This window comes from Aotus nancymaae, unplaced genomic scaffold, assembly GCF_030222135.1.
Source record: "Aotus nancymaae isolate 86718 unplaced genomic scaffold, 86718_ANA_hifiasm-v0.15.2.pri h1tg000089l, whole genome shotgun sequence".
NCBI lineage: Eukaryota > Metazoa > Chordata > Mammalia > Primates > Aotidae > Aotus > Aotus nancymaae.
Window position 1 is genome coordinate 17,911,335 of NW_026988504.1, and position 27,274 is coordinate 17,938,608.

Sequence of the window (27,274 nt, forward strand, 5' to 3'; positions counted from 1 at the left end):
GGACAGCAAAATGGAGTCCATTAAGTTAGATCTTTTTCATTGTCTCAGTCATAATTTTGCAAAGGTGGTTTCAAGATGGCCAGGAAAATATCTTACATATGGAGTTTTCTTTAAAGACGTAAGTTAATTACTGTCTTTAGGTTGGAGTCTTTTAAGGAACAGGGCCAGGAATGTATGTAGGTTCTAGAGACTAATAAGCAGGCTTGGATTCCCCAAAAGAGGGAATCAGCCCATCCCCTGTAGGAGTCTTATCTCTCAGTGGGAGGTGGGTATGTTTCCACACCTTCTAGGTGGTCGAGAGCATGCTTCTCTGATCCAAACATGCAGAGAACTGAGTATCCCCGCATAACTGCCATTAGCCATCCTTTGAGGTATACTTCCTACTTAGTTATTACACATCAAGGCTAAAAGCTCTCTCATAATGTAATTTCTGACACCCTAAAAGTAAAAAACATCAGATAACACAATGCAAAACAGCAGAGCCTGACTTTTAACCAAATCTCTTATTGCCACTCTAGCCAGGACAAATAGCCGATATTCCTGGCTTTTGGACTTTACCAAAGGTAACCTCCCAGGTGAAACCAGTAAGACTTAACTAAGATTATGACCTAACTATGGATCTGTGTGGGCTTTTTTTTTTTTTTTTTTTTTAACGACAGAGCCTTGCTCTGTTGCCAGGCTGGAGTGAAGTGGCATGATCTTGGTTCACTGCAACCTCTGCCTCCCAAGTTCAAGCGATCCTCCTGCCTCAGCCCCACTTGAAGCTGGGATTACAGGCATGTACCATCATGCTCAGCTAATTTTTGTATTTTTAGTAGAGACGGGTTTCGCCATGTTGGCCAGGCTGGTCTCAAACTCCTGACCTCAGGTGATCCACCTGCCTTGGCCTCCCAAAGTGCTGGGATTACAGGCATGAGCCACCACGCCTGGCCATGCATGGTATTTTCAAAGAGCTGGTAAGCAGTTGTTACAAGATCTAGAATCTCCAAAGGTAGCTCAGAGAAAGGAAAATTCAAGACAGGAAGTCAGAAGTTGTTCGTGGAGGGGATGAGAATTAATGACTGGCAAAAGTCACACAGATAGCAAACCAGAAAGCATTCATTCCCTAAACCGGGAATTGAACCGAGGCCACCCCTGTGGAAAGATAAAGCTTTAGCTACTGAGCTAGGGTGCTGAGCAGTTTCTAGTACTTTTCCCAGAAGGAGCCTAAAGCAGTTCATTTCAAGCTTACCAAGGCTTTTAACTGCTCAAGATAATTTTTAGAGCTAACTATGACATGAACCCCCCAAATTCCCACCCTCCGATGGCAGAAGCCAAGAGAAAGTACTGCAACATGGTCACAGGGTTAAAGGGTCAAGCTTCCGCCTCACCTCCCCGAGTAGCTGAGATTATGGGTGCTTGCCAACATGCCTGGCTGATTTTTTTTTTTTTTTTTTTTTTGAGATGAAGTCTCTCTATGTCGCCAGGCTGGAGTGCAGTGGCGCAATCTCGGCTCACTGTAACCTCCGCCTCCTGGGTTCAAACAATTCTCCTGCCTCGGTCTCCCGAGTAGCTGAGATTATAGGCACATGCTACCACGCCCAGCTAATTTTTGTATTTTTAGTAGAGACGGGGTTTCACCATGTTTGCCAGGATGGTCTTGATCCCTTGACCTTGTGATCTGCCTGCCTCGGCCTCCCAAAGTGCTGGGATTACAGGCGTGAGCCACTGCGACTGACTTTTTTTTTTTTTTTTTTTTTTTTTTAATTTTAGTAGAGATGAGGTTTCCTATGTTGCCCAGGCCGGTCTTGAACTCCTGCACTCAAGCGATCCTCCCACCTCAGCCTCCCAAAATGCTGGGAATACAGACTGTACCAACATACCCAGCTGAATTTACCCTTTTAAACCAAAGCCAAAAGGATCTGGGCAGGCCCTTAGCTGCCTGCAGAAGTGACCTATCCTGAGAGATAATTTGTCAAGATTTTGCTAGTGGAGAGAAGAAGACTCTAGAAAAGCTGGGTGTTTACCACAGGCTGAGCACAAGGAGGGGAGGCTTTGGGATTCCTTGCAGGGGCAGGGGACTAGAAGGGGATCTGGTGACTCTGTCTTGTCTTGTATCCAGAATGGCCCGGGCTGCCACCTGGGAGAATATTGCATTCCCTGGGTCCCAAAGTGATGCCACTTGACCACCAGGCCCCATTCGGGGAAAGGGGTGCCGAGGATTCTGAGAAGACTACATCAGTTCACTCAGGTCAGCTGCAGGCCTCACCCTCTTTCTTCTGATTCTTGCTCTATCCATTCTCAGCTGTGAATAAGTGAGTTTTGGTGGCCATCCCAGGAGGGGACTGGTGACCTCCCAGTTGTAGAGGAGGGGTCAGGACTTAAGAACAACATCATGTGAATGGTCTTTCCTGCTTCTCTGAGTTTGCTGTGCTCTCCTCTGGTCTTTGAAGATCCAAAGAGAAGAATCTAGCACTTACTGAGTACCTCCTGGTTAAAGGTCAGTTCATTAGATGGGCCAGCTTACTCCGTCCTCATAATGACCAAGTGACGTGTTCTGTTTCACACGTGAAAAAACCCAGCCTGGGCAACATAGCAAGACCTCATCTCTACAAATAATTAAAAAATTAGTCAGATAAGGTGGGGCATGCCTGTGGTCCCAGCTACTGGGGAGGCTGAGGCAGGAGGAGTGCTTGAGGCCAGGAGCTCAAGGCTGCAGTGAGTCGTGATCACACCACTGCACTGCAGCCTGGGCAACAGAACAAGACACTGTCAAAAAAAAAAAAAAAAAAGAAATCTGTAACTGTAAAGGTAGTCTGTCTCTTTGCAGGAAGGCTGAAAATACTTGTATAGCATTAGTACATAGTTCTAGAAGAGCCTTACTGTTGCAGTTTATAGAGGGAGAAGCTGAGAGATTTGCTCAAAGTTGCTTGCTACTCAATGGCAATGATGTTTGGGCTCAAACTCAAGTTGTTTGGGCAAAAAAAACTTGCAGTGAGCACTGCAGCCTTGACTCCAGGGCTCAAGTGATCCTCCTGCTTCAGCCTCCCCAGTAGTTGGGACTGCAGGCATGCTCCATCACGTCTAGCTAATTTTTTTATTATTTGTGGAGTCAAGGTCTTCCCATGTTGCCCAGGCTGGTCTCCTGAGCTCAAGTGATCTTCCCTCCTTGGCCTCCCAAAGTGCTGAGATTCCAGGCATGAGACATCATGTCTGGCCTATTTTATACATGTACTATTTCTGTATTATATCTTTGATATACTTTTTAACATCAATAGTATGTCTCTATTAGAAATAACAATATAGGCTGGGCACAGTGGCTCACGCCTGTAATCCCAGCACTTTGGGAGGCTGAGGTGGGCAGATCACAAGGTCAAGAGATCAAGACCATCCTGGCCAACATGGTGAAACCCCGTCTCTACTAAAAATACAAAAATTAGCCGGGCGTGGTGGCACACACCTGTAATCCCAGCTACTCAGGAGGCTGAGGCAGGAGAATCTCTTGAACCCAGGTGGCAGAGGTTGCAGTGAGCCAAGATCATGCCACTGCACTCCAGCCTGGGTGACAGAGTGAGACCCCCATCTCAAAAAAAAAAAAAAAAAAAGAAAGAAAGAAAAAAGAAATAACAATGTAAAAAGTGAAATAAGCAATGGAAGTGTCCAAAGCTGTTTTAAAGGTGTTTAGGGTGGCTCTTGCCTGTAATGCCAGCACTTTGGGAAGCTGAGGTGGGCGGATTGACTTGAGGCCAGGAGTTTGAGACCATCCTGGGCAACATGAGTTTGAGACCATCCTGGGCAACATGGTCTAATCCCATCTCTACTAACAATACAAAAAATTAGCTAGGCATGGTGGTTTATCCAGGCATGGTGGCACACGCCTGTAATCCCACCTATTCGGGAGGCCTCTGTCTCAAAAAAACAAAGTGTTTAGGAGAAGCTGCAGCTGATAAAACAAGCTGGAAATCAATGGTTTTTCGTCTGACCTGCTAATCTTCCATTAGATGGCGTCATTGTCAAGCGTCTGTAATTTCAAATGGGCTAGGGAAGGAACCCATTGTCCATTAACTGTTTATGCCTTAACACTTTATTTTTATTTTTGCTTATATTTCTTTTGAGTCACTTGAAATTAAAGAAAAAAAGTTGAGGCTGGGCACAGTGGCTCACTCTTGTAATCCCAGCACTTTGGGAGGCCAGTGTGGAGGGTCGCATGAGCCCAGGAATTCAAGACTAGCCTGAGCAACGTAATTGTCTCTACAATAAATATAAAAAATTAGCCGACTGTGGTGGTGTGCACTTGTAGTCTCAGCTACTCAGGAGGCTGAGGTGGGAAGATCACCTGAGCCTGGGAGATGGAGGTTGCAGGAAGCTGAGATCACACTACCGCACTCCAGCCTGGGCTACAGAGCGAGGCTCTGTCTCAAACAAACAAGCAAAACAAACAAACAAGAAACAAGTTGAAGCTCCCTTCAGAAATACCCCCCTATTTCGAGCCTATAGAGGTAAACCAAATGAGGTGCTTGTAAAGGAATTTAGTCCTCAGATGAAAAGTACCATCGAATGCATGTAGTTTCTTTTCTTTTCTTTCTTTCTTTTTTTTTTTTTGAGATGGAGTCTTGCTCTGTCACCAGGCTGGAGTGCAGTGGTGCGATCTCAGCTCACTGCAACCTCTGCCTCGCAGGTTAAAGCTATTCTCCTGCCTCAGCCTCCTGAGTAGCTGGGACTACAGGCACATGCCACGGCACCCAGCTAATTTTTGTATTTTTAGTAGAGATGGGGTTTCACCATGTTGGCCAGGATGGCCTCTATCGCTTGACCTTATGATCCACCTACCTCAGCCTCCCAAAGTGCTGGGATTACAGGCGTGAGCCACTGCGCCCAGCCTCATGTAGTTTCTTTTAGCCCTGTAAAAATTCACCCCGATACCTTGATTATCACAGAGAAACGTACTGTTGGCTACTTTAAAATGTTCCGTAATTCTGAGTAGGCTGGCAGTCCTACCTTTTCACCATCAGGAACCCCTCCGTTATTTTTATTATGTATTTATTTTATGTTTTGAGGCAAGGTCTTCTCTTTTGCCCAGGCTAGATAGAGTGCAGTGGTGCAACCACAGCTCACTGGAGCCTTGAACTCCAGGGCCCCAACCTCCCAACTCAGCCTCCTTAATAGCTGAGACTACAGGCATACGCCTCCAAGCCCAGCTAATTTTTTTTTTTTTTAGTGATGGAGTCTCACTGTACTGCCCAGGCTGATCTCAAACCCCCAGGCTCAAGTGATCCTCCTGCCTCTGCCTCCCACAGTGTTGGAATTATAGCCACGAGCCACCATGACTGGCCCCTTCATTATTTTTATTTTATAAATCTCAGTATTGGGAATATTTTATCCAAAACAACATTGACTAAGTAGTCAATGATTTTTCTATTTGTATTTATATGTATATTTGATTAATTAAAGTCCCTAGTTGATAAGGGACAACCTTGTGAGGTTGATAAAACTCCATCCTGGCAAGATGAGGTGGCTCACGCCTATAATCCCAACACTTTGGGAGGCTAAGGCAGGTAGATCATGAGGTCAGGAGTTTGAGACCAGCCTGGCCAACACAGTGAAACCCCATCTCTACTAAAAATATAAAAATAAGCCAAGTGCGGTGGCGGGTACCTGTAATTCCAGCTACTCAGGAGACCGAGGCAGGAGAATTGCTTGAATCCGGGAGGTGGAGGTTGCAGTGAGCTGAGATTGCACCATTGTACTCCAGCCTGGGTGACAGAGCAAGACTCTGTCTGTCTTTGAAAAAATAGGGTACTTCTCCTTCCTGCTTGAAATGCCCAAATTGCCACAGGCACATTGCTGAGCTAAGTAATGGGATTCTTGAGCTTATAGGTTTAGAGTCGCTGAAGCCTCTACTGTAAGGGGCAGTTTCTGTGAAATCCTCTAGTACTGAAATAGCACCATGGGAGTGAAAGGAATAGAGTGGAGTATCAGTGAGTCTTCCTCATTTAAAAAAAAAAAAAAAGAGCGCCTTTGCAGATACAGCTGTCTGTATCCATGGGTTCCAGATTCATGGATTCAATCAACCATGGATTGAAAATATTCAGAAAAAAAATTCCACAAAGTTTCAAAAATTGAAACTTGAATTTTCCATGTGCTGAGTACTATGTTAAATCCCCCGCAAACTAAATGATTTGTAACATCTTATGTGGTTTTATAAGTAATCTAGAGATGATTTTTTTTTTTACTGCTCCTTATGGAGCAGGGCTAACTCATAGGCAATACACTCAGAGTTGGCCATAAGTAATGTAGGGATGATTTTAAGTATACAGAAGGGTGTACCTGGGCTATATGCTAATACTATGCCATTTGACAGAAAAGACTTGAGTATCCTGAGATTTTGGAATCTGTGGGGGTCCTGGTACAATCGGCTCACTGCAGCCTCTGCCATGGATATCAAGGGACCACTGTATTAACAAAGAAAAAAGTTTAATTACAGCACGTTTAACTAAGTCTCCAAGACTCCATCTCAGATGGGGTGAATTTAAAGAATGCGTTATTGTAATTTTGATAGCTGGTGAGAATTTTGTATCTGGATAGCTGAGACAGCCAGACCTACTAGCAAGCAGCTTTGTGTTTACTATGGACAGTGAAACTGTGCTAATTCTGAAAAGGTGATTTCTCTTACTAATTGCAAAATGCAATTCTAAAGGCAAATGCCACATATATATGAATGTTAGTTTTACTGGACAAAGTGAAAAATGTTTCTCTTCCATAGAAGGGAAAAATGAGAAATCTTTCTCATTCTTTGCTTTGAATGATTGTGTGTTGAGAGGTGAGTGTGTCCTGGGTTTGTAATTCACCTCCTTAGGGACAGGGAATTGTTGTATTCATTTCTGTAGCTCCTCACCCAGCCTGCACAGAGCATTTAGTGGCCAATCAGCCAATGAGAGTCTGTATATTTCTCTAATCTCTGGGCAGCAAAAGGGAATAGGTGGGTGATTTTAGTATTTGGAGCATCCAACAAGGAGAAGGCTGTTCCCAACTGCCCGGTTTGTCCTGTGATGTTTCTTTTTTTCTTTTTTGTTTTTTGTTTGTTTTGAGACAGGGTCTTGCTCTGTCGCCCAGGCTGGAGTGCAATGGTATGATCTCAGCTCACTGCAACCTCTGCCTCCTGTGTTCAAGCAATTCTCCTACCTCAGCCTCCCGAGTAGCTGGGACTACAGGCGTGCGCCACCATGCCCAGCTAATTCTTGTATTTCTAGTTAGAGATGGGGTTTCATCATGTTGGCCAACTGGTCTCGAACTCTTTTTTTTTTTTTTGAGATGGAGTTTCGCTCTTGTTACCCAGGCTGGAGTGCAATGGCGCGATCTCGGCTCACCACAACCTCCGCCTCCTGGGTTCAGGCAATTCTCCTGCCTCAGCCTCCTGAGTAGCTGGGATTACAGGCACGCACCGCCATGCCCAGCTAATTTTTTGTATTTTTAGTAGAGACGGGGTTTCACCGTGTTGACCAGGATGGTCTCGATCTCTTGACCTCGTGATCCACCCACCTCGGCCTCCCAAAGTGCTGGGATTACAGGCGTGAGCCACCACGCCCGGCCCTTTTTTTTTTTTTTTTTTTTTAGACGGAGTTTCGCTTTTGTTACCCAGGCTGGAGTGCAATGGCTCGATCTCGGCTCACCGTAACCTCTGCCTCCTGGGTTCAGGCAATTCTCCTGCCTCAGCCTCCTGAGTAGCTGGGATTACAGGCATGCACCACCATGCCCAGCTAATTTTTTGTATTAGTAGAGACGGGGTTTCACCATGTTGACCAGGATGGTCTCGATCTCTTGACCTCATGATCCACCCGCCTCGGCCTCCCAAAGTGCTGGGATTACAGGCGTGAGCCACCGCACCCGGCCTCAAACTCTTGATCTCAAGTGATCCACCACCTCCATCTCCCAAAGTGCTGGGATTACAGGCATGAGGCACCATGCCCGGCCGGTCCTGTGATGTTTCTGACCTTGAGTCTTGCCCCTCTGCAGGCCATGGGCACCAGAAAGACAAAGCTAACATGACTGTTTAGAATGTATTTCCCACCTTGGTGGTTTCTACAGTTCCTGAGCATGTGGGATGGTTTTCACAGTTGTATTTTTGCCAGAGGTGATAGTGTGGAGAGAGTGGAGAGGGTGCATGGAAGGTAAAGCTGTATTTTTTTTTTTTTTTTTGAAATGGAGTTTTGCTCTTGTCACCCAGGCTGGAGTGCAGTGCTGCAATCTCAGCTCACTGCAACCTCTGCCTCCCAGGTTCAAGTAATTCTGCCTCAACCTCCCTAGTAGCTGGGATTACGGGCACCTGCCACCACATCTGGCTAAATTTTTTTTGTATTTTTAGTAGAGATGGGGTTTCACCATGTTGGCCAGGCTGGTCTTGATTCTTGACCTTAGGCTGGCCTCCCAAAGTGCTGAGATTACAGGCATGAGCCACCGTGCCCCGCCAAAGCTTTATTTTTTTAAGCAACAATATTATTCTAGGCATCGTGCTAAATTTAACAGCTTTACCTACCGTAAAACGCACCCATTATAAGTGTACAATTAATTCAGGGTCTCTTAGGCTTGCACATAAAATACAGGATATCCAGTTAAATGTGAATTCCCAGGCTGGGTACGGAGGTTCATGCCTATAATACCAGCACTTTGGGAGGCCTAGGCAGGCAGATCATTTGAGATCAGGAGTTTGAGACCAGCCAACATGGTGAAACCCCGTCTCTACTAAAAATACAAAAATGATTGCGCCACTGCACTCCAGCCTGGGTGACACAGCGAGACTCTGTCTAAAAAAAAGAAAAAAAGAAAAAAAAAATAGCTGAGTGTGGTGTCGTGCTCCTGTAATTCCAACTACTTGGGAGACCAAGGCAGGAGAAACACTTGAACCAGGGAGGCAGAGGCCGCAGTGAGCTGAGATCATGCCACTGCACTCCAGCCTGGGCAATAGAGAGAGACTCCGCCTCAAAAAAAAATGTGAATTTCAGGTAAACAGCAAATGCTTTCTTAGTGTAAGTATATCCCATGCAATGTGCAAGGAAGTCCCATCTGAGACATACTTATATTAAAAATAGTATTTGTTGCCTACCTGAAACTTAACTGAACATCCTGTATTTTTATTGACTAAATTCAGGAACCCTACAAGCAAGAGAAAGAATCTCAAAAGAGAGCTCTGGGGCCTTCAAGGGGCAATTGTTAACGAGGTGAATGGCATCTAGTGCATCTCTCTCCCTCACAAGGCCTGTTTGTTCTTCTGTGATAAAAGGGCTAGCAGCACCCGTGCTGTGGGGTGGAGGGCAGAATATAAGAGAATGGAATGGAATAATGTAGCTGGCAGGCGTTGAGAGCTTCACAGCCCTGGACCCCGCTGCATCCGCTCAGGCACCCATGCTTTACTGACATCTTGAAAAGGAGCTGGGAATTTGTTTTCCATCTGGCAGAGCCCCTTCCTCTACCTGCGCTCTTCCTCTACCTGCGATTCTGGAGGCTCAGCCTGGAGAGGCGCCAGGCCGCTAACCGACTCCGGCGTTGGGGATATGTTTTCAGGGCCCGGGGAAGGGGGAAGTCCTATTGCCGCTCCCTCCGGGCCCCCTTCCTGGTGATTTATCGCTATGGAAACCGAGCTCCTTTCCTCTTCGCGCTGCCGGCTGTTGGGAGTGCACATTGTTGATGCTGTTGCCGTTCAGATCAGAAGTTCCTTCCTCTTTCCTGCTGCAGAAATGCCACAGTAACCTACGTGGCCCAAGAACTGCCGCTCACACCTGAAGAGCCCAGGCTTGGGAAAAACAATCTCATCGGAATCCCCAGGGGTCATGGGGGCCTTCTGGGTAAGCAAAGCCGGCCTCAGAACAATGTGGGGAGAACAATGCGGCGGTGGCTGAGCTGGTGGCTCTGCAGTTCCTCTCCCTTCAGCTTCCCTAGCTGTGGGTTAAACATGGGTTTACAGGCCGGGCACAGTGGCTGACGCCTGTAATCCCAGAATTTTGGGAGGCTGAGCCAGGCGGATCACCTGAGGTCTGAAGTTCGAGAACAGCCTGACCAACATGGAGAAACACCGTCTCTACTAAAAATACAAAAATTAGCTGGGTGTGGTGGTGCATGCCTGTTATCCCAGCTACTCTGGAGGCTGAGGCAAGAGAATCGCTTAAACCCGGGAGTCAGAGGTTGCGGCGAGCCAAGATCGTGCCATGGCACTCCAGCCTGGGTGACAAAAGCAAAACTCTATCTTAAAAAAAAAAAAAAAGATTTACAGGCAATCGCAGGTAGCATTGCATTAGGCGGCAGAAAACTGAAACTCAGAGTCCCTTAGTGTGGGCAAAGTCTCCTATGACAGCCCACTTGCTGCAGGTGCCCACCCATTGCATATGCCCACCCGTGACATATACCCACCCACTGCATATGCCCACCCATTTAATATGCCTGCCCAGTACACATGCCTGTCCATTACACATGCCTGTCCTCTGCATATACCCACTCACTGCAGATGCCCACCCATTATATATGCCCACTCACTGCACATGTCTACTCACTGCATATGCTCTCCCGTCACATATGCTCACTCACTGCACAGGCCTGGTGAGGCTCTACTGGACTTTTGAGAGCTGGCTCTACTGGACTTGGTCTGGCCCTCAGTAACCATTCCTTAGAGGCCAGTGCCTGGATTAGAGTACCCTGGGCATAGCATCACATATACCTGAGCCAGGGCCTAGACTCAAGGACACAGGGCAAGGGGGGATTCCAGAGACAACAAAGGAAGCTCTCTGGCCAGGAAGTCCTGAGACACTGCCAGGCCCAGCAGCCCCCTTGCTGGCCACACAGATAAGATATGGCTAATCTCAGGGCCTCAGGGTCATTCTCTGTATGTTGACCTAAGGAATTCTTCTATAGGTCTCATCTTATGGAGGATGGAAGAGAGGAAGCTAACAGCACCTCCTACTTGCCCATCTGTCTCTTAGAGAGGTTCATCTAAGAGTAGTTTTCTGGGGAAACTGGCCTTGAAATGACTTGGGAGAAAAACATTTCATTTAGGAACTGAGGCTTGTCAATGCATCTCACAATAATGTGCAGAAATTCCCTTTACCTCCCTGAATATCCAAGATCTTTTTTTTTTTTTTTTTTTTTTTTTAAAATAGAAATGGGGTTTCTCCATGTTAGTCAGGCTGGTCTCGAACTCCCAACCTCAGGTGATCTGCCCACCTCGGCCTCCCAAAGTGCTGGGATTACAGGCTTGAGCCACGGTGCCCAGCCCCAAGATCTCTTCTAGGCCCAAAATGTTCCTGTCTATTTTCCATTTAGAATTTCCCCTTATTTGGAGTATGTTTCCTCCCTCTCACCCTCAGAAAATTTCCAAGTTCCTTCCACATTCTAAAGAACATGGAAATGTTCTTTAGAATTAGAACAATGTGAAAATCTATGGTTTTGTTTTTCTGGGTTTTATTTTTTTGAGACTGAGTCTCGCTCTATCACTCAGGCTGGAGTGCAGTGGCACGATCTTGGCTCACTGCAATCTCCATCTCCCGCATTCAAGCGATGCTCCTGCCTCAGCCTCCTGAGTAACTGGGACCACTGGCGTGTGCCATCATGCCTAACTAATTTTTGCATTTTTAGTAGAGACAGAGTTTCACCATGTTGGCCAGGCTGGTCTCAAACTCCTGACCTCAAGTGATCCGCCCGCCTCAGCCTCCCAAAGTAGTGGGATTACAGGTGTGAGCCACAGCACCTGGGCCAATTTTAAAATATAAATATTTTTATTGAGATAATAGTAAATTTGCATGCATTTGTAGTAAATAATACAGAGATATGTACCAATTTCCCAATGGTAACATTTTGCAAAACTACAGTATACCATCACAACCAAATTTTCTGGCTTTTGTTTATTCATTTGTTTTGTTTTTGAGATAGGGTCTCACGCTGTCACTCAGGATGGAGTGCCATGGCCCAATCATGGCTCACTGTAGCCTCCACCTCTGGCTCAAGCAATCCTCCCACCTCAGCCTCCCGAGTAGCTGGGACCACAATCATGTACCCCATGCCTGGCTAATTAAAAAAAAGTTATAAGAAAAATAAAATGTTATGTAGAGTTGGGGTCTCATTATATGTCCCAGGAGGGTCTCCAACTCCTGGGCTCAACTGATCCCCCCAGCTCAGCCTCCCAAAGTGCTGGGATTATAGGCATAAGCCATAGCACTGACTGCAACTGGTCCATTTTTAAAAAGCTCTAATTAAAGCATGTCCTTGACATTTGGGAGGTATCCATCCACAGGCCCAGATGTGTGCTCACTTTCTCAGTATTAGGAATGTTTACACAGGCTCCTGACTTGGTCCTAAATCACATGAATCTCATTTCTGTCTAGAAGCACCATTTCCTGTGCATATTCTCATACCCCAACTTGGCTGCCTTTTTGGTTTTTATATATCTATTTATTTCAATTTTGTTTAATCAGGTAATGAAGCTGTAAAGAAACAGGAAACATGAAGACAGTTGTATAGAACAAGGTGAAGGATTACATCCTCGAATAACCTTGGTGAACACATATGTCACATTCACTGTATTTCAACTGTTTCAGACTTTGATCTAAACCAAAGGTTTTTCTATTGTGGAGCATTTCAATAAGTCCTGAAATTTTTTTTTGAGACAGAGTCTCACTTACTCTGTCACCCAGGCTTAAGTGTAGTGGCGCGATCTCGGCTCACCTCTGCCTCCTGGGTTTAAGCAATTCTCCTGCCTCAGCCTCCTGAGTAGCTGGGATTACAGGCACGCATCACCATGCTCAGCTAATTTTTTGTATTTTTGGTAGCGATGGGATTTCATCATGTTAGCCAGACTGGTCTCTAACTCCTGACCTCAGGTGGTCCACCTGCCTTAGCCTCTTACAGTGGCTGGGATTACAGGTGTGAGCCATCGCACCCAGCCCTGAAATGTAGAAAGGCACTGTGTGAGGAGTTAAGGGCTCAGGGCTGACGGCAGGCAGCCACATCACCACTTCAGCTGGGGTTGGATTGTGGACAAGAATACTAACCTCTCTGAGAATCTTGTTTTTCTCTTGTAAAATGAGGGTAATAACAGTATCTGACTCATAGGATTAGAGGCAACGTGAGAAGTATCTAAGCACTCAATAAATGTTAGCTATTATTATTTAAATAAAAGCTCCATAGTGGAATCTTATGTTATAATTTTTAGGAGTAAGATCATAGCTCTCACACCAATATAATATGAACATGTGCCAGAGGAGCGCAGTGGCTCACGCCTGTAATCCCAGCACTTTGGGAGGCCGAGGCAGGCAGATCACCTGAGGTCGGGAGTTTGAGGCCAGTCTGACCAACATGGAGGAATCCTATCTCTACTACAAAATACAAAATTAGCTGGGTGTGGTGGCACATGCCTGTCACTCTGTCACCCAGGCTGGAGTGCAGTGGCTACTCAGGAGGCTGAGGCAGGAGCATCGCTTGAACCCAGCAGGCGGAGGTTGGGGTGAGCTGAGATCACGCCATTGTACTCTAGCCTGGGCAACAAGAGCAAAACTCTGTCTCAAAAAAAAAAAGTGGCCTTTCATGTGTGGCTCTTCTCCTTACTGTGTCCTAAAGGTTCATCCGTATTGTAGCACGTAACAGTATTTCATTCCTTTTGTTGTTTAGAGACAGTCTCACACTGTGACCTGGGGCAGAGTGCAGTGGTGTGATCCTAGCTCATCGTAACCTCAAAGTCCTGAGCTCAAACAATCCTCCCATCTCAGCCTCCAGAGTAGCTGGAACTACAGGGGCACGTCACCACACCAGGCTAACTTTTTAAACAAATTTTGAGGGAAGTTGGTGTGAGGTGAAAAAAAAATTTGTTTTTTGGCAGAGCCAGGGTCTCGTTATGTTGCCCAGGCTGGTCTCGAACTCCTGCCCTCATGATCCACCTGCCTCGGACTCCCCAGGTGCTGAGATTACAGGCATTGAGCCACTGTGCCCAACTCTTACTATGTTCTTATTGTGCTCTGCTGGTTAAATGTGCTTTCAAAGGCTAGCTCTTGTTTGATCTTCCTAACAAGCCTATACAATGGATAGATGGACATATTATTCCCCTTATATAGGTGAGAAACATGAGCCTCAGAGCATTTAAGCTATTAAACTTCAGAGAACAGACAGGAACCTCAGGCTTCTGATTTATACATTAGTGCACGGTCACTCCCAGGCTGGGGTGTATTCCAAACCCAGTGGATGGGGGCTGATGAGTCTGGCTCATCAACTCCAAGACTGAGGAGACCTGTGGCTAAAGGTGGGGGAAATGGAATGGCCAGTGAATCTTATTTCCGATGCCCATCGTCATGAAATAGGTGGTTGGCCCGCTGTGCCTGGTGCTGGCAGCCCTCTGACATGTCTGTTGCCCACCTGCCCCCGCCTTCCTCCCCTCACCCCACCCCCAGCTGCCCAGAAAAACCACTTCCTGAAGTTTATTTCAGCAGGCAGCTTTTTTTGTGCAGTGAATGAGTCGCTATGTTTCGTATCTGCGTTACTTACCCGGTATTTGAAGGCAGGAGCACTGCATGTAGAAATGACTGTGTATCTGTCCTCCTTCAATTCCACTTGGCTGAGGAGAAGAAGTGAACAACACCACGGGAGAAACAGCGTCCTGGGTGAGCTTGTTAAGCCTGGTGGGAATTCCTGGGGTACCTTGGCTATGCAGGAGTCAGTCTCTTGATCAGCTAACGAAGAAGCCAAAGCAGTGCGGAAAACTTTGCCCCCACCCCATCAAGGAATCCACCAAGGTCAAGGGGAAGAAGTGAGGAGCTAGGAGAGGCCCACAAACAAAATAAAAAGCCATTCGATTTACTATATTGAAAAAGGCAAGGCCAGGCATAGTGGCTCATGCCTATAATACCAGCACTTTGGGAGGCTGAGGCTGGAGGATCTTTTGAGACAAGGAGCTGGAGACCAGCCTTGGTAACATAGCAAGACCCTGTCTCTACAAAAAGTAAAAAATTAGCTGTGCCTGGTGGTGCACCCCTATAGTCCCAGCTACTTGGGAGGCTGAGGTAGGAGGATCGATTGAGCCCCGGAGTTTGAGGCTGCAGTGAGCCATGATTGTGCCACTGCACTTCTAGCCTAGGCAACAGAGTGAGACCCTGTCTCAAAAAATAAAAAAATAAAAAGATGTTGGCTGGGTGCGGTGGCTCAGGCCTGTAATCTCAGCATTTTGGGAGGTTGAGGTGGGCAGATTGTTTACGATCAGGAGTTCGAGACCAGCCTGACCAACATGGTGAAACCCCATCTCTACTAAAAATACAAAAATTAGTTGGGCATGGTGGTGCACGCCTGTGATCCCAGCTACTTGGGAGGCTGGGGCAGGAGAATTGCTTAAGCCCAGAGGCAGAGGTTGTAGCGAGTGGAGATCTTGCCAATGCACTCCAGCCTGGGCAACACAGCAAGACCCTGTCTCAAATAAATACACAAATAAATAATGTTAACTGATACATAGATGACAAAACATGCTCAATATTGTTAGTCAATAAGAAAATGCAAACTGCAATCATAATAAGACATTCACTATACCCCCACTAGAATGGCTAAAATTAAAGGCCTGCCAAGCGTTGGTGAGGGTGTGGAGTGGCTGGGACTCATACACTGCTGGTGGGAATGCAAAATGGTATAACCAGTTGGGAAAACAGTTTCTTAAAATGTTAAACATACACATGCCTACTGTATAATCCAGCTGCTTCATGTATTTAACCAAGGGAAATTAAAATATATGTCCATACAAAGGTTTGTTCCTAGCAGCTTGATCTGTATCAGTCCAAGATTGGAAACAGCCTAAATGTCCATCCATAGGTAAATGGACAGGCTAGGTGTGGTGGCTCATGCCTGTAATCCCAGGGTTTTGGGAGGCTGAGGCAGGAGGATGGCTTGAGGCCAGGAGTTCAAGACCAGCCCGAGTAACAAGCAAAACCTTGTCTCTTAAAAAAAAAATTATAAAACATAATAGGTGAATGAGCTGGGCACAGTGGCTCACGCCTTTAATCCCAGCACTTTGGGAGGCTGAGGCAGGCGGATCACCTGAGGTTGGGAGTTTGAGACCAGCCTGATCGAAATGGAGAAACCCTGTCTCTACTAAAAATACAAAATTAGCCGGGCATGGTGGCACATGCCTGTAATCCCAGCTACTCACTCGGGAGGCTGAGACAGGAGAATTGCTTGAACCTGGGAGACAGAGGTTGCGGTGAGCCGATATCGTGCCATTGCGCTCCAGCCTGGGCAACAAGAGTGAGACTCCATCTCAAAAAAAAAAAAAAGGGCCGGGCATGGCAGCTCACGCCTGTAATCCAAGCACTTTGGAGGCTAAGGCGGGCAGATCACCTGAGGTCTGGAGTTCAAGACCAGCCTGACTAACATGGTGAAACCCCATCTTAAAAAAAAAAAAAAAAGGTGAATGAATAAATAAACTGTGGTGTATTCATGGAATGCGACTCAGCAGTAAAAAGGAATGAAATATTGATACACCCACTGTGAAAACATGGAGGAATCTCAAAATAATTATACAGATTGAAAGCAGACCAAAAATAATGATAATAATAATAATAAAAAGTACATACTGTGAATCTGTACAAAATTCCAGAACATGCGAACTAATCAGAAAGCAGATCAATCCTGGCGGCAGGGATGGTGTTTGGGGAAGAGGGTGCAGAGGGCGAGGGAGACGAAGGGCACAGGAACCTTTTGGGAGTGGTGGATGTGTCTACTTCCTTGATTGTGGAGGTTTTTTCATGGGTATACACACGTCGACACTTTTCTAAGTATCCTTTACACATTTGCAGCTTATTGTATGTCAATTATATAATACTTCATAAAGCTGAACAGAAATTCTATTTCTTAATTACTATTTTAAAGGATAGTGCTGCTGGGCACAGTGACTCATGCCTGTAATCCCAGCACTTTGGGAGGCTGAGGTGGGTGGATCACCTGAGATCAGGAGTTCGAGACCAGTCTGGCCAACATGGTGAAACCCCATCTCTACTAAAAATACAAAAATTAGCTGGGCATGGTGGCACGTGCCTGTAGTCCCAGCTACTTGGGAGGCTGAGGCATAAGAATCGCCTGAACTCTGGAGGTGGAGGTTGCAGTGAGCTGAGATCATGCCACTGCACTCTAGCCTGGGCGACAGTGTGAGACTCTATCTCAAAAAAAAAAAAAAAGTTAAAGGATAATACAGTCACATGATTTAAAAACCAAAAGTACAGAAAGCTTTACAAAGAAAAGCCCCAACTGCTCAGTTTCTGCCACCCACCACTCTGCCACTAGAGTAAGAATCCTTTGCCTCGTTATTGACTTTCTAGAAGTTACCGCTTACCCCCTCTACTGATTGTAAAGGACCCTAGTCTACTGTAAATAGCAAATCAAACAAAGGTTAGTACTCTTAGAGAGTCAGGTAAACCCTGGGCAGGCACGCAGTCATCATTTTTGCCTGTTTCCAATTTCAGATACTTTTCCTTGCGTTACGGAACTGTCTGGTCATATTCTTTGCCCCAAGCAATAATCAGGCAGCACCCCAAGCCAGAGTAGGCTTAGAGAGAGTCCCGATCTTTTCCTTCTTAATGTATGAGTATTCTTTACATGCTAGGGAGGTGAGCTCTTTGTCTATGATGTGACTTGCAAACATTTTTTCCAGTTAGTAGTTTTTCTCTTGACTAATTAGCTGGGCTTGGTGGTACACACCAGCAATCCCAGCTATTTGGGAGGCTGAGGCAGGAGAATCGCTTGAACCAGGGAGGCAGAGGTTGCAGTGAGCTGAAATTGCGCCACTGCACCCCAGCCTGGGCGACAGAGCTAGACTCCTTCTCCAAAAAAAAAAAAAAAAAAGAAAAAAGAAATGGGTAAAGTGTGTATTGCTGTTCAAGACTTTTATCAAAACTTCCACTGAATCCTAGGTCAGAGAGGAATTGTTTTCTAGCTAGAAGCCATTACTTCTTGGTTCTTGCCCCAGGTTGGGGAATCTGGTTTTGATTGTGGCCAGTTTGTGTATGTCTTAGCTTTACCATGGGGAAGTCCCAGAGGTCGAGGAATCTGGTGTTAATTGTGGCCAGTTTGTATCTGCCTTAGCTGATGGGGAAGTCCCAGAGGGTGGCATTTCAGAAACAACATGGCACCCTCAAGGCAGTGATTATCTGATTCAGACAATACAGGAGCTTGTCTTCATTCATCTAGACAATCACCCATTGCACTAATGCTTTTTGATCATCAGTTAGGTTCCAGGCACTGTGCCTGCCATCAAAGAGCTCTCAGTCCATTTGGGAGAGGATAGGCCATTATGACACATTGTATAATAAAAGTGTACGACAGTTAGGCATGGTGGTGGCTCATGCGCGTAATCCCAGCACTTTGGGAGGCCAAGGTGGGCAGATCACCTGAGGTCAGGAGTTCAAGACTAGCCTGGCCAACATGGTGAAATCCCATCTCTACTAAAACTACAAAATTAGCCAGGCATAGTGGTGCATGCCTGTAACCCTAGGTACTTGGGAAGCTGAGGTAGGAGAACCACTTGAACCCTTAAGATGGAGGTTGCAGTGAGCCAAGATCGCACCACTGCACTCCAGCCTGGGCGACAGAGCCAGACTCCATCTCAAAAAAAAAAAAAATGTCAGACAGAGGGAAAACCAGGGAGGTGAAGGGGTGCAGAGGAAGGGCAGCGCAGTCTGGGGAAGACAAGGGAAAATTCTGGAGAAATTGATGCCTGAACTGAGTTAGGAAGGATGGGTAGGAATTTGCTTGGAAAGAAGTGGAGAGGGCATTCCAAGCAGGGGAGAGCCCCAACAAAGGCACGGACAGATGAAGGGTGCTGGGAACTGGGAATTCTAGCAACCAGAACGTAGGTGCAAAGAAGAAAGTGGTGAGAGACCAGGCTTGAAAGGTAAGCAAAGGTTGTATTAGGGCGGGCTGTAAATTGACGTTTTCTCATCTCAGACAGAGATGGGATATATCCTGGAAAGCTCCCGCATAGTGACCCAGTAGAGTACGCATGTGTGTAGGGGTGCGGGCTGGAGGGGGCTGCCTGTGTCATCCACACCAAAGGCTGGGGAGAGCTTCCTAGTTCTGTTACCGGATGGTGCTGCGCAGTTCCAGGCTCTTGGTGCCTGGAATTGAACGTGACACAAAGAATTGAACGTGACACACATACAAATGGCAAAGCAGCAAAAGATTTATTTTCAAATTTTTATTTTCTTTTTTAAACTTTTTTCACTTAACCAGTGTGCTAAGCAAAAGATTTATTAAGCACAGTGACGCTCTTGGAGAGGGGCTGTGGGCTGACCTGTGAGTGGTTATTAGCGCCTGTTTGTTACATTTCATGGCCTTTTGCATGTTGTGCCTCACTTGCTTAACGTCCCTTGCCTTTCTCTTATTGAGCCTTAACTTACCTTCCTTCCTACCTTCCTTCCTACCTTCCTTCCTTCCTTCCTTCCTTCCTTCTCTCTTTCTCTCTTTCTCTGTTTTTTTTGATGGAGTCTCAGGTTGTTGCCCAGGCTGGAGTGCAGTGGCGTGATCTTGGCTCATGGCATCCTCTGTCTCCAGGGTTGAAGCGATTCTCCTGCCTCAGCCTCCCGAGTAGATGGGATTACAGGCATGCGCCGCCACACCCAACTAATTCTTGTATTTTTAATAGAGATGGGGTTTTGCCATGTTGGCCAGGCTGGTCTCAAACTCCTGACCTCAGGTGATCCGCCCACCTCGGCCTTCAAGATGCTGGGATTACAGGCGTGAGCCACTTTATTTCTTGTAAGCTAGTTGTTCAACCTTGCTTACCCCTGCTTTACCTCTTCTGACCAAATTGCTCACCTTTACTTTTATTTTTTATGACCAAATTGATACTGAAGTCCTTCCACCTTACTTCCCTTACCTTGCATGTCACAACTTACTGCTTACTCCCTTTTCTATTATTTTCTGTGGCAATATTTGATTGATGTTTTAAATTACAGACTGTAAAGAAATGCCATAAAATATTAAGACAGTCTGAGAGATTTTGATGTGCTATTAATATCTACATGGTTTGCTTCTTTTCCAAAGCATATCATAACTTTTGACTCTAACAAGTTAGAATTTTAGAAACTGATGCAAAGGGTCAGATTCCAGTTTTTTGTTTTGGTTTTTGTTTTGAGATGGATTTCACTTCTGTCACCCAGGCTGGAGTGCAGTGGTGTGATCTTGGCTCACTGCAAACTCCGCCTCCTGGGTTCTCCTGCCTCAGCCTCCCAAGTAGCTGGGACTACAGGCCCAAGCCCTCATACCTAGCTAAGGCTAATTTTTGTATTTTTAGTAGAGACTGGTTTTCTCCCTGTTGGCCAGGCTGGTCTTGAACTGCTGACCTCAAGTCATCCTCCCGCCTTGGTCTCCCAGAGTGCTGAGATTACAAGTGTGAGCCACCGTGCCGGCTAGATTCTAGTATTTTCTACCATCAAAATATCTATTACCCAATGAAAAGTCTAAAGGCCAATCTATTTTTTTTTTTCTGAGGCAGAGTCTTTTTCTGTCACCCAGGCTGGAGTGCAGGCTCATTGCAACCTCCACCTCCCAGGTTCAAACGATTCTCCTGCCTCAGCCTCCCGGTTAGCTGGGATTACAGGTGTGTATCACAGCGCCCAGCTAATTTTTGTATTTTGTATTTTTAGTAGAGACGGGGTTTCACCATTTTTTGCCAGGCTGGTCTGAAACTCCTGACCTAGGGGATCCTCCTGCCTCAGCCTCCCAAAGTGCTGGGATTACAGGTATGAGCCACCACACCTGGCCTGGTATTTTCTTTTAAAAGGAGTAGGAATCATGTATTTTTAGGCCTGAAGGAGTAGGAATAGTGTATTTTGAAGCCTGAAGCCATGTTCTAAAGGGTACCATATTGGGTGAACATGTCATTCCTAATTGCCATGGAAGAAGTTAATTCTATTCTTACTCCTTACTCCCTTATTTCATGTGTTCTGCTTCCACAGTCTTACATCTTCTGCTTTTACTATTGCTTAAGCTAGCCTACCTCCAAGGGTCTTCTTTGCCCCCTACTTCCTCTGCTATTCTCCCGTCTCAGTAACGCTGCGTGCCAAGCTCAGCCTGCCCCAGCAGCAGGTCCCTCTGACAAACGCTGCAATTTTGGGGAAAAGTCAGCCCAAGAAAATCAGGAGGCCCAGATTTATGCTGTGTGGAAAAAGCCCTCTGTGGTGGGGGAAGGGGAGGACAGGAAAAGCAGAGAGATCTTTCTGGATGTCCTGGGAGAGAAGTCCTTTGGGTGGAGGCTGGAGACAGGGAGGAACCCCCTCACCATGCCGTGAGAAGGGGCCCCAAACCCAGGCGAGACAGATGGAGGGTCAAGAACCCGAGGCAAATGTCACTTGTGCCTCGTTTTTTCCCTAAAGAAACTAAACAAAGCAGCTGCGTTAGGTGGCCCCTCAGGAAAGCCAGTCATTTCCTGAGGAGATAACAGACCAGCCCAGGCCCCATTGTTCCCGGCTTCCAGCCATGGCTGCCATTACCTGATCAGCACCACAGCCGGTCTCTCTGCAGGCGCCCGGAGAAGTGACCAGAGTGGTTTCTACTTTTCACAGGGCGGGTTTCTCAACGGCGACTTGTGGGCAGTGCCTTCTGTTGAGCGAGGCATGGCCCGAAGGCAGAACTGACTGTGCCTGCAGTCTTCACTCTCAGGATGCAGCCGGGGTGGGCCCGCGGGGCCACGATGTGGCTTGGAGTCCTGCTGGCCCTTCTGCTCTGTGAGTGTTTACTCTCTATCCACATCATTTTAACTCCATGAGAGTCGAAGCTTCTGGAATCAACATGTTTCTTCTGTCTCTTCCAGGTTCAAGCCTTGAGGGTCAAGAAAATTGTAAGTTTGATGTTTCTACTGTAACAAATGTTTCTACCTGGCTTCCTCCTGTCTCTTTCGTGATGCCTAAAATGCACGTCAAATTGTTGGGGTTTGGCCGGGTGCGGTGGCTCACACCTGTAATCCCAGCATTTTGGGAGACCGAGGCGGGAGGATCACTGGATGTCAGGAGTTCAATACCAGCCTGGCCAACGTGGTGAAACCCCACCTCTACTAAAAATATAAAAATTAGCCAGGTGTGGTGGTGGGTGCCCATAATCCCAACTACTCTGGAGGGTAAGGCTGGAGCATCGCTTGAACCTGGGAGGCAGAGTTTGCAGTGAGCTGAGATTGCACCACTGCATTCCAGCCTGGGCAACAAGAGCAGAACTCTTGTCTCAAAAAAAAAAACAAACAAGCAAACAAAACTGTTGGGATTTGATATTTGTAAAAATGAAGGAAAATATTCCAATTGAGAATTAAAGTTAATGCTATATGGGTATTTTAAGAAAGGCTTAGATCTAAGCCAAGTTCTGGTCACTGTGTTTTAGAAGTAGCATACATTTCCTTGTCTGGTTTCAAGGTAGTGAGTTATCTTGATGAATTCTTTAGTCAGCTACAGATCAAACTCCATGTTCTTTTCTCTGTTCTCACTACAACACTTGACTAGTCTAAAACTATATTAGGTTGATGCAAAGTAATTGTGGTTTTTGCCATTACTTTAAAAAATGGCAAGGGCCGGGCGCGGTGGCTCACGCCTGTAATCCCAGCACTTTGGGAGGCCGAGGCGGGTGGATCACGAGGTCAAGAGATCGAGACCATCCTGGTCAACACGGTGAAACCCCGTCTCTACTAAAAATACAAAAAATTAGCTGGGCATGGTGGCGCGTGCCTGTAGTCCCAGCTACTCAGGAGGCTGAGGCAGGAGAATTGCCTGAACCCAGGAGGCGGAGGTTGCAGTGAGCCGAGATCGTGCCATTGCACTCCAGCCTGGGTAACAAGAGCGAAACTCCGTCTCAAAAAAAAAAAAAGGCAAAAACCACAATTAAAAGTGGCACACATTTTCTTTCTTTTCTTGCTTTTTTTTTGGAGACAGAGTCTCTGTCTCCCAGGCTGGAGTGCAGTGGTGCGATCTCAGCTCGATTCAACCTCTGCCTCTTGGGTTCAAGCAATTCTCCTGTCTCAGCCTCCTGAGTAGCGTGTACTGACACACCCAGCTAATTTTTGTGTTTTTAGCAGAGACGAGGTTTCACCATGTTGGCCAGTCTGGTCTCAAACTCCTGATCTCAAGTGATCCACCAGCCTCGGCCTCCCAAAGTGCTGGGATTACAGGTGTGAGCCACTGCGCCCGGCCTCACATTTTCTAGATTCCAGTGCATTGTTTTTTGGGGATGGGGAGGTGATTTTTTTTTTAATGAGCAATTCCATAATTAGTTTTTTGTTGTTTTACCATAATTGCTTATTTGCATATTCTAAGCTATCTCCAATTGTTTTTATTTGCAAATGAGATATAATTGATTTGTTAGACATATGAAGACAGATCCTAGTTTAAATTGTTGCTCCTTTTTTACTCCTAAATGATAAAAAGCACACTTTCCATGGAAATGATAAAAAGCTCCACTCGGGGTCTGAACCCCATCCTGGTCTCTGCAGGCTCCTGGCTGTATCCTCCCTTATCCTTCCATGGAGAGTGTGCTTTTTATCATTTAGGAGTAAAAAAAATGGAGCTCATTTTCCATTCACCTGTGAGGCTACAATCATATGTATATAATATTTTGTGCTTGCACAAAGGGAAGGGCGGTGCTGCCTGTCTTTGAAGCCTGGTTTATCTTCCACTCTAGAGCTGATTCTGGACCTTTGTCTTGAGATGAGAGGGGTTTTGTTCTGCTTCATCTGGGAACACGTGAATGAGGGGCCCAGTTGGGTCCTGGGGCTGTGAATAGAAGGAGAGCCCACAGAACACTGTTTCCTTTTCAGAAGTCACTGCAATCGACAAAGAATGGAGGTGACTGGGTTGTAGGCAAATTACACGGCTCTTTGGAGGTGCAGTCCCTGGGCCAGGCTAGCTGGGGAGTCAAGCCTCGGAGCGGTGGCCACTGGCAAAGCTGCTCTGCCAGGCTTCTCTTCTCAGCTGTGCAGTGCTTCCTTGGGCATTTGATCCCCATGGCAACCCACGGAGGCAGGATTTCCATAATCTTCATAATTATCCTGCTGGACTGATGGTGTCACTGAGCCTCAGAAATAACTGATTTTGCCAGGCATGGTGGCTCACACCTGTAATCCCAGCACTTTGGGAGGCCGAGGCGGCCGGATCACTTGAAGCCAGGAATTCAAAACCAGCCTGGCCAACACAGTGAAACCCCATCTCTACTAAAAATACAAAAAATTAGCTGGGCATGGTGGCACATGCCTGTAATCACAACTAGTCAGGAGGCTGAGGTATGAGAATCGCTTGAACCTGGGAGGCAGAGGTTCAGTGAGCCAAGATCGCACCACTGCACTCCAGCCTGGGCAACGGAGCGGCTTTGTCTCAGAAAAAAAAAAAGAAAAAGAAAAAAAGCATCACCGATTTGTCCATGAGAGAGGCAGAGGGCTGGGCATTGGCAATGGAACTTCCATTCTTTGAAGTCACACCATTTGTCTGGCTTTAGTCAAGTCTTTCAGACCCGTTTTACTTAACCTCTTTGAGCTGTTTCCCCAGTCTGTAACATGCAGATCACAAGAGAACTTCCTGGGCATGGAGTGGGTGTGAGGTTGAGACGATAAAGGGAGGTGATTCACCGGCCTCAGGACAAGGCGACTGATAAATGACAATAGTATTTACTCTAGGGTCCTAGCCCATCTTCACAACTCTGAGTCCTGCCCCACCCACTCTCCCTTTGTCCACTTCAGCCTTCCTCCCCTCCCAGACCACACCCTTCGGGCCAGACCTCTTTTTCTCACTGGATACATCCTGCTTCCCACAGCTGCGGTGCTCTCCCACTTCCCTGCCACCCCACAGGGAAATCAATCGCTCCCTCCTTTGGGTTCCTAGAGAATGTTCTTTGTACCTTCAGGGAAGACGTTGGAACTGCAGGACTTGGTTCCCACTGCCTCCTCAGGCTTCTGCCTTGTTTTGATGCTCAAGGAAACAGACCTGGAGGCCACAAGGCACCGAGCAGGGTCAACACTGGGGGTGGGCAGGGTGGGGGCTGGAACCAGGTCTCCATTCCTTAGGCCCCCCGCAAGGCCAGCATTTGCAGCGTGTGGCCTGCAAGCTTGCTCCACTCTACAGCTGGTCTCCTGGGACAGCCTTGGCCCTGTCCCCTCCTTCCATCTCAGGCCGCTTTGTTCCCCTCCAGCCCGCACCTCATCACACTGTCTCGACTCAAGATGTGACTGCTGCTGTGTTTTCACATTGAAAACAGGTATCTGGGCCAGGTGGACGGCACATGCCTGTGATCCCCGCACTTTGTGAGGCTGAGGCAGGTGGATCACCTGAGGTAGAAGTTCGAGACCAGCCTGACCAACAAGGTGAAACCCCGTCTCTACTAAAAATACAAAGATTAGCTAGGCACGGTGGCGGGCGTCTATAGTCTGAGCTACTCGGGAGGCTGAGGCAGGAGAATTGCTTGAACCCGGGAGGCGGAGGTTGCAGTGAGCCGAGATTACGCCACTGCACTCCAGCCTGGGTGACAAAGCAAGACTCCGTCTCAAAGAAAAAAAAGAAAAGTCCTCTGGAGAAAACTCCCCAACTCCCCGCCTGGGCCTGACTAAGGGCTTATCTGCCTCCCTACCCATCTTCTGGGCTTCAGTTCCCTCCGGGCCTCGGGGGACTTGGGCACCCCGCTGCTCCTCAGCTGATCAGGGCCAGCCAGGCACCGGGGCTCTGAGCCCTTCCCTCATCCCCAGGACCCCACTCCTACATTCATTCAGGTCCCTCTCCCCTACCACCCCTTCTAGAATCTCTATTCCTGCTTCTGGCTCTGTTCTCTCACTGTACAAACATGAATGGGAACTCTTTATTTAGAAAAAAAAAAATATCACACACAGACACCCACCCCTGCCATTTATCTTGTGTCCCCCACATCCGGCCTTTCTAGTTTCCTTTCTCAGTCGAACCTCCCTAAAGGTTACTTTATAATCTGTCCCTACCCCGCTCACCTTTCAGATGCCTCAGTCCCAGCAGCCTGGCCTCAGTTCCCAGTGTTGGGTTCCTCTTGCTAAGGGGTCACCAAGGACCACCTGATGCCAAATGCAATGGACACTTGCAGCCCTCGGCTTCCTGTACCCCTTTCCTGCCTTTGACTGTTGATCGTGCCCCTAAGCCTCCCGCCTTGACCTTCTCCATCCTCTTCCCTGGTTTATCTCCTCCCTGTCTAACAAACCCTCCTCCTTTTCCCCCAGGACTGACTTTGAACTGACTTTGTCTTTTCCCAGCGTCTGAACGCCATCTTGGTCTCTGCAGGCTCCTGGCCTTACCCTCCCTGGAGACCAGCTCCCTTCTCGACACCTCCACATTCCTCCTCCCCTGAGTCCACACTCCTCCCTCCTTCACAGTCCAGCCCTGGCCTCTGCCCTGAGCCTCCAGTTAACACAGGCTGACCTTTGGTGTCTCCCCGCCAGTCCTCCTCCTGGCCCCTCGCACCCAGCTGCACCACCATGACTTTGTCTTCCTTCCTTATCTTTTTCTGGCTTTTTTTTTTTTTTTTGGTAGAGACTGGGGTCTCATTTTGTTGCTCATTTTGTTTCCCATTTTGTTGTCTCGAACTCCTGGGCTTAAGCCATCTTCCCGCCTTGGCCTCCCAAAGCGCTAGGGTTACAGACGTGAGCTGCCACACCCAGCTGTGCGTAGCATTTTCTATTTGGTTTAGTGGCACACACAGCCTCCTGGGAACCTAATCCAGGAAGCTTATCGTCAATTCTTTCAACCCCATATCCAATCAAACAAAATCTTTTTAAAAATTGTGGTAAAATACAAATAATACAACATTTATTATTAATGACATTTTGCACAGTCCCAGTGTTGTGCAGCCTTCACTATTGTCTAGTTCTAGAACAATCTCTCTCTCCTCCTTCCTTTCTCTCCCTTTCTTTCCTTCTTTCTTTCTTTTTCTTTCTTTTCTTTCTTCTTCCTTTCTTTCCTTCCTTCCTTCTTCTTTCTTAATTTCCTTCTTTCCTTCCTTTTTTGTTTCTTTTCTTTCTATTCTTTCTTTCCTTTCTTTCGACAGAGTCTCACTCTGTCACCCAGGCTGGAGTTCAATGGTTCGACCTCAGCTCACTGCAACCTTCATCTCCCAGGTTCAAGCAATTCTCCTGCCTCAGCCTCCAGAGTAACTGGAATTACAGGCACGCACCACCATCCCTGGCTAATTTTTGTGGCCAACTCCTGACGTCAGGTGATCCACCCGCCTTGGCCTCCCAAAGTGCTGTAATTAGTTCTAGAACATTTTCAACACCCCAAAAACAAGTCCTGTTGCGTCCACTCAGGAGTTC

At 47.0% G+C, this 27,274-nt stretch overlaps 1 protein-coding gene across 2 annotated transcripts in view; it reads left to right on the forward strand.

Moving 5' to 3' along the window:
- The first annotated feature begins 14,476 nt into the window (after window positions 1-14,476).
- Window positions 14,477-27,274, forward strand: part of PECAM1 (platelet and endothelial cell adhesion molecule 1) — a 77,277-nt gene continuing 64,479 nt past the window's right edge. The window contains exons 1-3 of one of the 2 annotated variants that reach the window (XM_064369548.1): window positions 14,477-14,609; window positions 21,546-21,707; window positions 21,794-21,820. In XM_064369548.1, the coding sequence (XP_064225618.1) occupies window positions 21,644-21,707; window positions 21,794-21,820 (91 nt within the window). In that variant the 5' untranslated portion in view covers window positions 14,477-14,609; window positions 21,546-21,643. Of the gene's footprint in view, window positions 14,610-21,462; window positions 21,708-21,793; window positions 21,821-27,274 lie in introns of those variants that run through there. The other variant, XM_064369549.1, reaches the window with a different exon arrangement.